The following is a 13,768-nucleotide window of genomic DNA, read 5'->3' as shown; positions in this document are numbered from 1 at the left end:
TAGGGTAAATATTTAACATATGATATAAACAATAAGCAATGATATAAATTACAAGCACAATAGTAACTATTATGAAAAAAGCTCAACTGTATTTACCTTATTAAAAAAGAAAAGCACAAGCATGAGAAAGGATAGAAGAAATAAAACTGTTAACAGTAGTTGTACAGCCACCTGTGTGAGATTATAAATGGTTTTAGCTTTTCTGTTTACTGCACTTTTCTTTTTTTGCAATAACTGTGAACTATTTTTATAATATTTATGTAAACCAGTAACTTAAACTTTTGCCTTTATTTACTTTTAAATCAGCACTATATGATGATCTGCCACACTACCCTCTATAAAGATCAATGAACAATTTGAATGTAGTTACCATAGAAAATTTAGCTTGGGACTTTAAAAATCATTATCTTAATATCAGGAATTAGAAGTTCTAAAAGGCAGTGAAATGAATCCACATTAAAGCATTATATTTCAATAATCATTCATAAGCTTATGCTGTGACACTCTCATAATGAGAAGTAATAAAAGGTTAAGACTAAAATATACATGTTTCTTACAAATCAAATTTTAATATGTCAAGCTTTTGGTTGTACTATTATTCCAAAACATGAATAATGTGATACATATATCTGTATCTAAACCAATAAATTGTACTATGGTGGAACCAACTAGAAAAAAATGTATTGCCAAATGTTCCTCTCTATAAAAAGACCAGAATTTAGTTCTGCAGTCTTTTTTATACAGAGACCAAGCTTTGCCTTACTAGAAAAAAAAAAAAAAAAAAGTGGCCAAATGCAGTCAGCAATGCAGTCATTTTGTTATTACAGTAATTTTATACTTACTTTCTCTGTTACAGTCATTTTATACTTACTTTCTACTACTCCTGGAATTGCTCTATAATGCTGAAACTGGTAGAAGGATTTTTCCAACATATACTCAGGATTAATTTCTTCTACACGTAGTAAGTTTAAAACCATGTTGTAAGTCAAATGGAAAGCACTATTTAGAGGATCAGCTGAGCCCTGAGAGAGAATAACATATCAATTTCATAAGTTTTTAAATAAATTTTTATAAGCATTTTTAATGTTATAATGCTTAATCATTTAATATATGTTATGTGATACTACAGAACTATACTAGTTCTTTCCCTTAGTTGACTAATGTAAAGTGATAAAATAGTTGATGTTTGGGAAAGTGAAGGGGGAAAAAAGAAATCACTAGGACAATAGTAATTAAAACACTCTATGCCAAATGTGTTTAATTTTCTGCTTTGCAAGCACATGGTAGGATTGTGCTTTTCTGGCCCCCTAATAAATTGAGAGGAAAGTGACATGTCACTCACTTCCTGGCTGCATATTTACTTGCTGGTGTGAAAAGCTATCATTTCCCCTCTGGCACAGTGACAAATAATGCACCAGATTATTGTGGTATCATCAGATCTAACAATGATAAGTACAATCTCCTCTACCAACCAGCAACGAATACATAGCAGGTAAGAGAAACAAGTTCCTAAATTTACATCTGTTAGTGAAGCATGAGTTAATGTATATTGACACAGCACACTAAAATTATACTGGTATGATACTCAGATAAAAATGTATTTTCAAATTTTTATTTATTTATTTTTGATGGTGCTGGAGAGAGAACTTAGGGCTTTCCATGTGTGAAGCAAGTGCTCTAACCACTTACCTCCGTCCCCAGTCCAATAAAAGTATCCTGAAATTCCTGTAACAAACTGCTAAATTTAAAGACCATTCTTTATGTATATTTCAATAATTCCTTTTTGTCCTCCTAATTGTGGCTGTTACCAAAGAAGGGCTAGACTAAGGAATAGATAGTATATTTTATTGTAAAATACAATAAATTTTATTGTGGAATTTTAAAATAGTGTGACCTTAACTTACAATAAGGTTTATATCCAAAATATTACCTTTACATCTAAACTGTTGGTTTTTTTTAGCAATGTTTTCTTCGGAAGTATGTTTTTAAATGCTAATACCTCATAAGTATGAAAGTACATAATTATATAAAAGAATGACTAAGTCATTGAGGGAATATGCTGAAATATTTAGAAATTTTACTAAGTATGCTAAATATTTCTAAATGGTGTAGTAAAATATGCAAATTCTATTATTCAGGGTATCTTAAGTTGAGAACTACAGACCCACCATTTAGAATTCAGACTTTTAAATGTATGTAGACAGCTTTTATGAGAAAAAGAAATAGATCTTTTACCAGAATATCAAATGAAGGTATTTAACTCTGAAAACCTCAAGAGCCATAAAATTCGGAAATTTATTCACTTACCTTAACAATAAGGCCCAAAAGAGGGGCAAATTTAGCATAAATAACAGACTCTTAGAAAAGAGGAACTGGATAACTTCAGCTATTTTTTAATTCTGCAAACAGGCTCAGTTTTAATTTTCTGTTATTTTTATTTTCTGTATTACCTTCTCTAAGAAATCTGGGGTTTCAATATGCCAAATGTTTATTTCAACCCCAAGCTCTACTTCTGTATTTTTTTAAAATATTTATTTTAGTTATATTAAGACATAATACCTTTATTTTATTTATTTATTTTTATGTGGTGTTGAGGATCGAACCCAGGGCCTTGCATGTGCTAGGTAAGTACTCTACTGCTGAGCCACAACCCTAGCCCTGCTTCTGTATTTTATGAAAAATATTTTTAGTTGTACATGGACACAATATCTTTAATTAATTTATTTATTTTTATGTGGTGCTGAGGATCAAACCCAGTGCTTCACATGTGCAAGGCAAGTGCTCTACCACTGAACTACAACCACAGTCCATGCTTCTGTATTTTTAACTGCTATACAAGACACACAATTGAATTTTCAGTCACCAGAAATTCAGCATAGATTCTGACACTGTATCCAAGTAATAAGCCCAAGGTAGTCCCACCTTTCCCTATTGAACTGGTATAATTACTAATAGCCCCTTCCTTTAATCTTACAGTATTCCAATTTGAATGAAAAATAAGATAGTTATACTATTTAAAATAAAATCTCTCTTGTTTTTTCCCCACCTAACCAACTTATTTCTCTCATAGATTAAAGGAAAATGAGTTTCTCACTTAAGTTATAACTTAGGAGTTCTTTCTTCTGTTTTCCCCCCCTTCCTTTTAATTAATCATTACAGATTATTTCCTCAATACATTCCAGATTAGTTTTTGCTTTCTTACCATTGCTACCATTTCAGTGGTTCATCAAATCATACCCAAATTACACTACCATCTTAACTGTTCTAGTTTCAATTTCAATTTATTTAGTATGATGAATCTAAGATTCTGTGTTAAAAGAATCTTCTTAACTATAATTTCATTGTGATATTGGGATCACTTCTCTATTCAGCAGTAATATGTGACTATATAAATTCCCTCTTGGTACCGAAATCAATCAAGCAATGTACACACACAAACACACACAAACACACACACACACACACACACACACACACACACACACACACACACAGTGTAGTATACCCATACAATGGAATATTCACTGATAAAATAGAAATGAAGTACTAACACATGAGACAACAAGATGAAACTTGAAAACATTACATTAAGCAAACAAAGACAGATACAGGAGGCCACATTTTATATGAGCCTGTGCATCTGAAATGTTCAGAATAAGCTAATCTATAGAAACAGAAAGATTAGTAGCTGTCTAGAACTTAAGAAGCCAGATCTTAGTAGTGAAGGAGAGTGACTATTAAGAAGTAGAGGGTTTCTTTCTTGGGCTGCTGAAAATGTTCTAAGAATTAAATGAAAGACAACAGATCTTTACACTTACAGAGCAACAAATCCAGAAATGTCAAGTGAATGGAATGAAACTGTACTTAAAGAACCAGATGCTATCCTTAAAAATATTACCTCCTACAATGTGGCAACCTGATTCTGTTCTTTTCATACATATAATACAAGGAAAGAAAAACAGTACTTGTTACATCTGCCACTTGTCAAAGAGAAGAATAATACAAATTTTTGGTCTGGTATAATTTTCCTTCCATGAAGAATTAAAGTTATATGAATCCTTGTAAAAAGGCTTTCAAGTGTTGATGTTTAAAACTGAAAACATGATACCATATGACCATTATGAATATGTACAGTCATGCTTTGTCTTCACTTTTATAAAAACAAAGAAAAATATACATGACATCTTTATCTAATTTTCCCTTGATATATATATGTAATAACTACCCAATGTAAATTCTTCCCAAGTTTTAGAAGTTAAACAGAAATCTATTTGATACATATAGACATAGGTGTAACTTAAATGTTTTACAGCTTCATTTGAGGAGCTAATTGGCTAGCAATTAATGTTACGTGTTTAGTTCATTTTATGTTTCCTATCTTATTATGTTTTCTCTAAGGACTTCTTACTAAATAAAGAAGGAAAGCAAGCAATTAAACTTCTGGAAAATTCCTCAACCATCCAAAACTCAAAAACTAAGCAAACAAAATAAAAAGCTAATTTTCAATAAAGCTTAAAATACAAATTTATGATTAAGATATTTATAATTAACAAAGTAAACTGTAAAAGTATATTTGCTAGATGAATTTATTAAAGCATTTGGGCTTGAAAAGATTGAGGAAGATGACTGTCCAAAACATCAATATTATGTGTCCCACTTCCTATCAGATAGGTAAACTGCAACTTGTACAATGGAGGAAGCAAATAGAGGTATCCTAAATCTGGAGGTTGAAGTAAACATTTCTGCCCTCTTTGGGCATCTTCCCAGCCACCTCCACTGTATAAGCTGCTCTTCATCTTTTAGCTGAAGTACAATGCAAGATATCAGTATTTTGAGTGGTTATTTTCTTCTACCTACCTAAATTTAAATAGTTCAATGAAAATCATCTATTTTTGGAAAGGTACTTGAACTGACACAACTAATTGTGAAGTTGCTCCTGAAGTATAATTCTACAATTCTTGTAAAAGCATGGAACCTTAACTCAGTTACCTTAAGTAGTTGTTTTCCAATTGTTGGGCTCATCTTTTCATCTACCATAAGAATTACAATTCCTCTATCATCCATTCCTCTCCTTCCAGCACGACCAGACATCTGAATGTATTCACCAGAGGAAATCTGAATGAACACAATTAAAATAGAGTTTAGGAGAAACTCCTTCTTTTCCCCCATATTCTTGAATTTTTATTTTAAATTTTACAAATAAAATTTCTACATTCCAAGGAAGAAAACACGATTTAAAACAACATGAACTTATAGAAAAATTTAAGTAGAAGTTCCCAAATGCAAAACACTTGAGAATAATGTTACAAAACTAAATTTTAGCTCTAAGCCAGAAACTGCTGATTCATGCTTTCAAATACACCATAGCTACCAGGAAATACTGGCTTATTCACTGGTATTTTAAAAAAAAAAAAAAAAAAACAACTTTCAGTCTAATAGTCTGAAAATCTGAGAAATCTGAGAAACAAACAATGAACCAAACTCAACCAGATATAAATAGTGACTTGACCATAATTAATTTTCTAAATCTGAAGTGAGATTAAGATAAAATTAAAACTACAATTAAAAAAGCCACAATTCTTGATATGTATGCTTGGGATTTGGTACAATTCATCTGCCACTGAGGATAAACAAGTGGAGAAACATTAGGAATCTTTCATATGCAACCTTTCAAAGCAGCATTGAACCACATGAACTCTGGGAATAGTTATTTGTATAAATACATGTATAAGTCTGAATTCCATTTAAAAAAAAACTCAAAAAAGAGTGAAGAAACACTATGCTTATAAGAAGGCATACTACTTATAGCATCAAATAAGAATAGATCAGTCATCTTAGAACAAGGGAAGTACTGTAAAAACAACAAAAACAGCAACTCTTATAAGCATCAAAACATTTTTTTAAAAACATCCAATAAAAATCAACAGGATCAAAGGGCATCAATGATAATTTTTAAATCATAATTAGGAAATTATGATCTTGAATCATGAGGAAGAGGCTGCTTTGTTATATTCAGCTCCTTACTTACCCTTATCCTGAGATCTTGTATTACTTGTTTTAGTCAGCTATTTCCCTGCTGTGACTAAAGGACCCGACTAGAACAATTTTAGGGGAGGAAAAGTTTATTTGAGAGCTCATGGTTTCACAGGTCCTCGTCCATAGAAGGCTGGTCCATTTCATGGGGCTCTAGGTGAGGCAGAACATCATGGCAGAAGAGTGTGGCAGAGGGAAATAAATAGCTCACATTTTGATCAGGAAGCAGAGAAAGAAAACTCCACTCTCCAGACAGAAAATATATACCCCATGGCCATGCCCCCAATTAATCACTTCCTCCAGCCACACCCCACCTGCCTCCAGCCACCACTCAGTTAATACCATCAGTGATTCACTGACTAGGTTAAGACTTTCACAGCCCCAAAGTCTTCTTACATTGTCTCACACGTGAGCTTTTGGGGGACACCTCGTATCCAAACTATAACATTCCCCACAAAAGGACAAAGAATGCCAAGGATCAAGTTACAAAAGACTTAGTATGTATTTTCTTATAGCATCAATTTTACACATAGAATTCTCTTAATTTTAAGCTGATAGACTATGGAAAACAAAAATTACATTAATTTAAAATACAAAACACGAAAGATAGCTCTTATAATTAAAAATCATATTCTACATAAATTACTCCTTTCAACTTAAGAAAGTAAGTTAAAAACATTTTAGAAGGGTATGTAAAAAAATGTCTAGAGAATTGACATTGCCCACTATGCTTAAATTTCTCTTTATTTTATAGTATCTAATACATTTTGAAACAAAACAAATCAAGAAAAACACTGTTGTTATTACACTTCTACCATGGGTACTTGTCAGGGTTTTGATGATTAGTAATTACTGCCCGAAACATCTCTAAAGCTGAAAAGAATCACGGACAAATTATATTAAGAATCAATGATAAATTTCAAAGATAAAAGGTTAAGTAAAGGACTACTCATAATTCTCCCCAAATGTTATACTAAATGAGTCTTTGGCTCATACTGAATACTCAATGTAGAAAATTTTTGTTTATCACTGCTTTTCACCCTTACCAGTGCTTCACTGCCTTCCTGATAAAGATCTGGTGATAGTAAAGACCTTCTCTATGAAGTCTCCTCTGACTCTAAGTCATACACCTGACTTCCCTTCTTACAATATTATCCTTCTATAAATACTTCTCAGAGCATCTATAATATTTAGATATAAGATTATAGACATGTTGCATGTAACTTTCATGTGGTACTATTATCTTTAAAGTTGGGGTTTTTTTAGTTCTTGATTTTACATTAGCATCCCAGTATCTAACCTTGGTAACTGCTTGATGAATGGGGCATTTTTCTCTGGATTTAAGATTTACTATTTACCCCAGTTCACTGTTTCACCCATGCTCCCAACTCTATTTTGTTCTGTGTTTACAAAATATGTATGTAAACCCATTAGAACTTCTATTTTATACTTGAAGGGGAAAACAGTGAGCTGTAAACAGCCATTGTAATAGGGGTGTTTTAGATACCTTAAACTTTTAAGAAATGAACATTCTAGATTTAAAATGTTTAAAAGAATTAAAAAATAACTCATAGTCTTATCTCCCATCACCAAACTCCTTCATCAAAAGGAGCTTCTGGGAGTCACTAGATAGATAAGGGATCCATGGTTTACTCTTGATTAATATTTAGATTTCAAATCTGTAATTTGTACAGATTTCTATATCCCATATCAGAAATGTTTGGAATTTGAATTTTGGAACATGTATAGACTTTATCAGTTTAGCAACCCTAATACAAAACTCTGAACTGCTCCAAAAGCCAAAATTTTTTGAGCATCACGTTGGTCATTATTGTTTTATTATTTTGAAGTTTTTTCAAATTAAGGAATCTCCACCATATAAGCTCAGGTACAATTTCTTAAGTATTTGGGACTGAAAAATCTCCAAAGCAAAGTCATTTTAGGTAAAACAAAAATCAAAGTTATTTCAATTACTTTACTCACCCATCGGAAATCCTTCCCATCAAATTTACGGGCATTTGTAAATAAAACAGTTCTAGCTGGCATGTTAATTCCCATAGCAAAAGTCTCTGTGGCAAATAAGGCCTAAACAAATAATATATAATTAAACATGTATTTTAAGATAAAAATCAGTCTTACAATTTTCAGGAGTAAAAAACTATCAATAATTTTTAATTATTTAATGAGATCCTACAAAAATAACAGAAGATGCTATTTGCAAATGTATTGCAATATTTTGCATACAAAAGTATTAGATATTATTTGATGTCCCTTGTATCCCCAAATTTTTTAGTTCAAGGAAAACAGCCTACTCTAAATTCTAGTGGCAGTAACGAGAATTCTCTCAACTTGTCTAAAAAAGCTTCAAACTGTACAATGTTTTTCTAAACACATACTTCAAAATTTCCTGGCTTCTTCACTAATAATACAAGAGATCTGGAAATCACTTCAACACTGTGATCTCAGGGGAGGTCAGACTCAGTCTTTAGGATCACAACTAAGATTGAACCAACAAAAATAGTTGAAGCATAAAAAGATATATGTACATGTCACTAAGACACCAAATTTTTCTCAATAGGAGAGATAATACTTTAAAGAATACTATTCATTGGCTAAAAGGAATGAAGGTATTTGTGGGAAATGAAAGGAATGCATACCTTTCACTTTTTATTTTATTTATAATTAATTGAATTTTACAACAAACAACTATCATTCATACTTTTTTAAAAAGATCCTTTAAAAGTAAAACTTCACAAATTTATAATCTAGAAGGGAAAAAAGGGACTTATTAAGATCCAGTATAAACATTACCAAATCTTTATTAAAGTAACTCAAACCTGTAATTCTAGCACCTTGGGAGGGAGAGACAGGAGGATTGTCTCTGAATTCGTGAATTCAAAGCCAGCCTTAGTAATAATGAGGCACTGAGCAACTCAGTGAGACTCTGTCTCTAAATAAAATACAAAATAGGGCTGGGGATATGACTCAGTGGTTGAGTGTCCCTGAGTTCAATCCCTGATACTCTGGCCCCCCTCAAAAAAGTACCTCAAATACATTCTTCAGGATGAAAAATTATTTCTTAAAAAAATTCTATGTAAGGCTTTAAAATTCTCAATAAAGCTCCATCCTTTTTAAAATTTTAATGATTTTTAAATATAAAATAATTGGTGAGTCATATAGAAGCTCATGTTTCCAATGTGAAACTGTAACCCTCTGGGTTCAAGCATCAATGTATTTTTTTTAGAAAATCAAATTAGACTCTCCATGGGTTCAATCAAAACATTCTATAACTCTCTTTCCTAATTCTTTTTTCTTAATACTTTTATTTCATTTAATTATTTTTAGTGGTGCTGAGGATCGAACCCAGAGTCTTGCATGTGTGAGGCGAGTGTTCTACTGCTGCGCTACAACCCTAGTCCTCTCTTTCCTAACTTTAACAAGCAGTTCTTGTCTTCTTTAAATGAGTCCTCTTAATCAGTAGAAGAAGTTCACTTATTAAATCAACTCCATGTCTAATAAGTAGACAGTACCTTCTCCAAAGGTGATACTATTTCTTACTTTAAGGAAACATGATTTCTTTTTTAATCTGCATGCCAAAATTTATTCTTTAAGAATAAACACAAAAATCAAAACACTGCCAAGAGAGGTTGTGAGGATAGCTCAGTGATAGAGTGCTTGGTTAGCCATGTGTGAGGCCCTGGGTTCAATCCCCCACACAGAAGAAATAAAATAAAACTGCTCACAAACAATGTTAACTGTAATCTTCAAACTGTCTATAGGACACAATTCAGTGGCATTACAAATAAAAATAAAACCATACCTTTATCAATCCTTCAGAAAAGAGAATTTCTATAGTTTCTTTCAAAATAGGAAGTAAACCACCATGGTGAATACCAATCCCTCGCTTCAAAAGAGGAAGTACATGTTCAACCTGTGATTTTCGAATAACATTTATGATAGGACATTTTAAAATGTTAAACTAAATATTAAGAAAAATGGGTAATTAAAAAGAATGTTTTGTTTAAAGAAAGCATAAAATGTTTTCAGAATAAAAACCTTTTCATAAAATCTTATCAGAATAAAAGCAAAACCCAAACTCCATATTGCCAGATTATTTAACTTAAAATATAAACAAACTCTGGCCTTCCTGTATCTATGACATGATAAGTATGTGTGAATAAATTTCACAAATCCTTTGATGCCTCAAATTTTTCAGGATCATTTCATCTCCTCCAAAATAATCATGAGCTAAGAGAATAGAGTTAATCTGTGCAAAATAAATTAACAGACCAGCATGCTGGTATGTGCCTATATATAGTTCAAGCTACTATGAAAGCTGATATAGAAGGATTAATCTAGAATTCAGAGCTGTCTGGGCAAAAGGGTGAAACTCTGTATCTTAAAAAATAAACAAACAAACCTAAAATGTAACTGGTCATTCATGAGCAAGAAAAATAACTATGATCAGACTTAACATAAATATGAACTTCATTTAAAAATAAACACATAATCATTAACATCAAATACCTACTATTAGAAGTGTGTTAAGATAACAAAGTTTTGTATAAAGATATGGCTCATTCCTTTTATACTAATAATTCAGTTGAGAAGAAAAATTACAAAACAGATTTATGAATACCATTTTAAAGGTCAACAAACATGCTATTGTAAGTCTTAGATAAATCCCTTACAAATCAAGCATTCATTTGTATAGCAGAGTATTACTCCAAATATTTGTCTTCATATAACAAAAGTTTCATGTACTATGTTGATCTAAAGTAGTAGTTTTCAGTTTTGGATATATAGTTGAATCACATAGGGAGTTTTTGAAAGAAATCTAGTAACAGTATAGAAACCAGAGCCATCAAATCAGAGTCTCTGTGAGTGGCACCTAAGTATCAGCATATTTTAGAATTCTCAGGCAATTTCAACGTTCAAAAGAAAAACATGATTACAGTAAATAGTGTTAATTTCCTCACTAAACATAATTTTGATTAGTACTCTCTTGTTTTGTTGTATTTGGTATTCTTATAAATTAAGAAATTGTACTAGCTAGCACTAAAAATTTCATAATGTGGCAACAAAAGCAGTAGTATCCAGATCATGGTTTTTTGGGGTTTTTTTTGGTGAAAAGCTCCCAAATCTTTTCTCCAGTTACCTTTTCAGCACTTTAAAATACAAATTAAGGTATCATTTCAGTATACAAGGCTGCAAAGTACAAGCAGTGCTACACTGTAACAAAAGCTAATATAAGCCATTTATTAACATCTACACTTGGTAATTTTAAAAACTTACCTGAGGGAGTTTTTTATCTTCATCAGACAAGCAGTCAATTGCATTACTGAATACTTCTTCAACCATCTTCTTTTCTTCGTCTAAGAGAGAAAATTCAAGGACACATAAATATTAAAATGAATCTGATACCAAACTTCACACATTACAATAGGAGTCTACAGAGTAAAAGTAAAGAATCAGTGCTTAAGCAGATAAAAATCACCACATAATTAATAAAATTTACTGTATCTCAAAATGTATCTAGAAGACTAAATTCAGGGGAAAAAAAACAAATAAAAATAGTAACAAATAACTACACTAAGTGCTTTACAAGTAACACCTATTTCTAACAAAATAGGACACAACAACTATTATTACCCACCTTTTATTAAGTGAGGTTTAGTGTATATAATCGGTTTAGTGTATATAATCAACACTGCTATTAACTGTTAAGAGTAACAATACCAAAGCCCATGCTCTTAATCACTGGACTGTTTTCTTGTACTATCAAATAATTACTCAATAAATATTTATTAAATTAATCAACATATAATCTTGAAACTGTTACCATTTTTGGCACCGGTATTTTAGAGAAAACACTTCTAAGCAGAGCAATTCACTCAAAAAATATTGGCATTAGGAAGCTGTGTAGTTACCATCTGTCGTTTTACTTTGACCCATGGAAGAGAGGGGGGGGGGAGGGAGGGAGGGAGAGAGGGAAAGAAAGAAAGAAAGAAAGAAAGAAAGAAAGAAAGAAAGAAAGAAATCAGTCAATCAATCTCTATCTTGATAAAGAAAACAATAAAATGGAAATTTGATTTTTGGATGATTCAAGATATCATTTACTACTCACTGTAAAAACTGCATATGAATCAGCAGAACTGAATGACAACTGGGCTAGTATTAATCACAACTGCAATTCTTGGCTAGGCTAGTGAGGTATATTCATAGTGAATATATATTCCTAGAAGTTTTTACTACTTTCAGTTTCAACATAGTTAGTTACCTATTAGGAATGAAGCACAACATTTATAAGACAAAGTAGTCTGATCAAGAGACTAATTCTTAAGAAGCAGAAGAGAGAACCACAATAACCAACTGCAATGAAAAGAAAGATGGTATGATTTTAATGTTTCTCCATAGAGTTATCTGGGAATAATATAAAGCTTAATACTTATCTTTATTAATAAAAGAGAGTAGAGAAGAAAGAAATTTAAAGCAAGAGTCTCTTAAAACTTTTCAAACATTCTGAGTACTAAGTAACAACAGATACATTACTAGAAATATATTTTACATTAATTTTCACACCACATTAAAACTACAGACAAATTATGTAGTACCTGTGTTGAAATCTAATTTGGTCATTTGAAGAGCATAAGCTTCACAATCCTTCTTACTAAAACTGAAAATAATTACAGGTTGAAAATTTCTTTCCATAATCATTTTCACTATCTTGAACACATTTGATGGTCCTACAAAAAAAGTAGATAAACCATACACCAAAATTAATTAAAAATGGATGACAGACCTAAACATAAAAGCTAAAACTATAAAGCTCTTAAAATATGGGATAAAATCTTGATAATCTTAAGTCAGACAAAGTATTCTTGGATATGACACCAAAAACAAAAGCAATAAAAGGAAAATAATCTACTACTAGATTTCATCAAAATGAAAAACGTTCATACTTTAATGGACTTCATTAATAAAGTAAAAGAAAAAAACTCCCATCCAAACACAAAAAAATATTACAAATCATCTGTCTGATAAAGGTCTAAAATCCAGAATAGAAAAAGAAGTTTTACAACAGAGCCAAACAATCTAATTTACAAGTGGACAAAGTTTAAGAAATAGACATTTCTTCAAAGATGTACAAATGACCAATGAGCATATAAAAAATTGCTTAAAGTCACTAGTCAATCAGGGGAATGTGTATCAAACCACATAGAAATATCACTTGACATTTACATGTATAGACACAAAACTCGAATAGACACAAAACACTAAATACTAGCAAGAATGCGGAGAACAGGGCAGAGTGGTACATGTCTGTAATACCAGGGGCTAAGGCAGGAGGATAGCAAGTTCAAAGCAAGCCTCAGCAACTTAGTGAAACCCTGTCTCTAAATAAAATACAAAAAGGGCTGAGGATGCGGCTCAGTGGTTAAGCATCCCTGGATTCAATGTTGAGAAAGTGGAACCCTTATACACTCTAATGGGAATGTAATATGGTGAAGCCATTTTGGAAAATAATTTGGTAGTCCTTCAAAGATTAAACATATTCCTTTCATATGACCCATCAGTTTACTCCTAGGTACATAACAAGGAAAAAATAAAACACACATATTCTTGCAAGAACATGCAGTACATAAGAATCAAAAACTAGAAACCCAAATGTTCATTCACTGGTGAATGGAGAAATAAAATGTGGTATTATTCATAGAATGGAATGTTATTTGAC

The 13,768-nt window shown here is 31.6% G+C and overlaps 1 protein-coding gene across 2 annotated transcripts in view; it reads right to left on the bottom strand.

Annotated features, from left to right (window-relative positions):
* The window catches only part of Mtrex (Mtr4 exosome RNA helicase), an 89,113-nt gene that overhangs the window by 45,333 nt on the left and 30,012 nt on the right, over positions 1-13,768 (bottom strand). For both annotated transcript variants that reach the window (XM_026385964.2, XM_026385965.2), the window contains 6 exons: positions 12,648-12,779; positions 11,329-11,408; positions 9,854-9,964; positions 8,017-8,118; positions 4,990-5,115; positions 872-1,022 (listed from right to left, as the gene is read on the bottom strand). In XM_026385964.2, the coding sequence (XP_026241749.1) occupies positions 872-1,022; positions 4,990-5,115; positions 8,017-8,118; positions 9,854-9,964; positions 11,329-11,408; positions 12,648-12,779 (702 nt within the window). The remainder of the gene's footprint in view (positions 1-871; positions 1,023-4,989; positions 5,116-8,016; positions 8,119-9,853; positions 9,965-11,328; positions 11,409-12,647; positions 12,780-13,768) is intronic.

Source organism: Urocitellus parryii, chromosome 1, assembly GCF_045843805.1.
Source record: "Urocitellus parryii isolate mUroPar1 chromosome 1, mUroPar1.hap1, whole genome shotgun sequence".
Taxonomy (NCBI): Eukaryota; Metazoa; Chordata; class Mammalia; order Rodentia; family Sciuridae; genus Urocitellus; species Urocitellus parryii.
The sequence above is the reverse complement of the archived record's forward strand: the minus strand, read 5'-3'. Positions and strand labels throughout refer to the sequence as shown.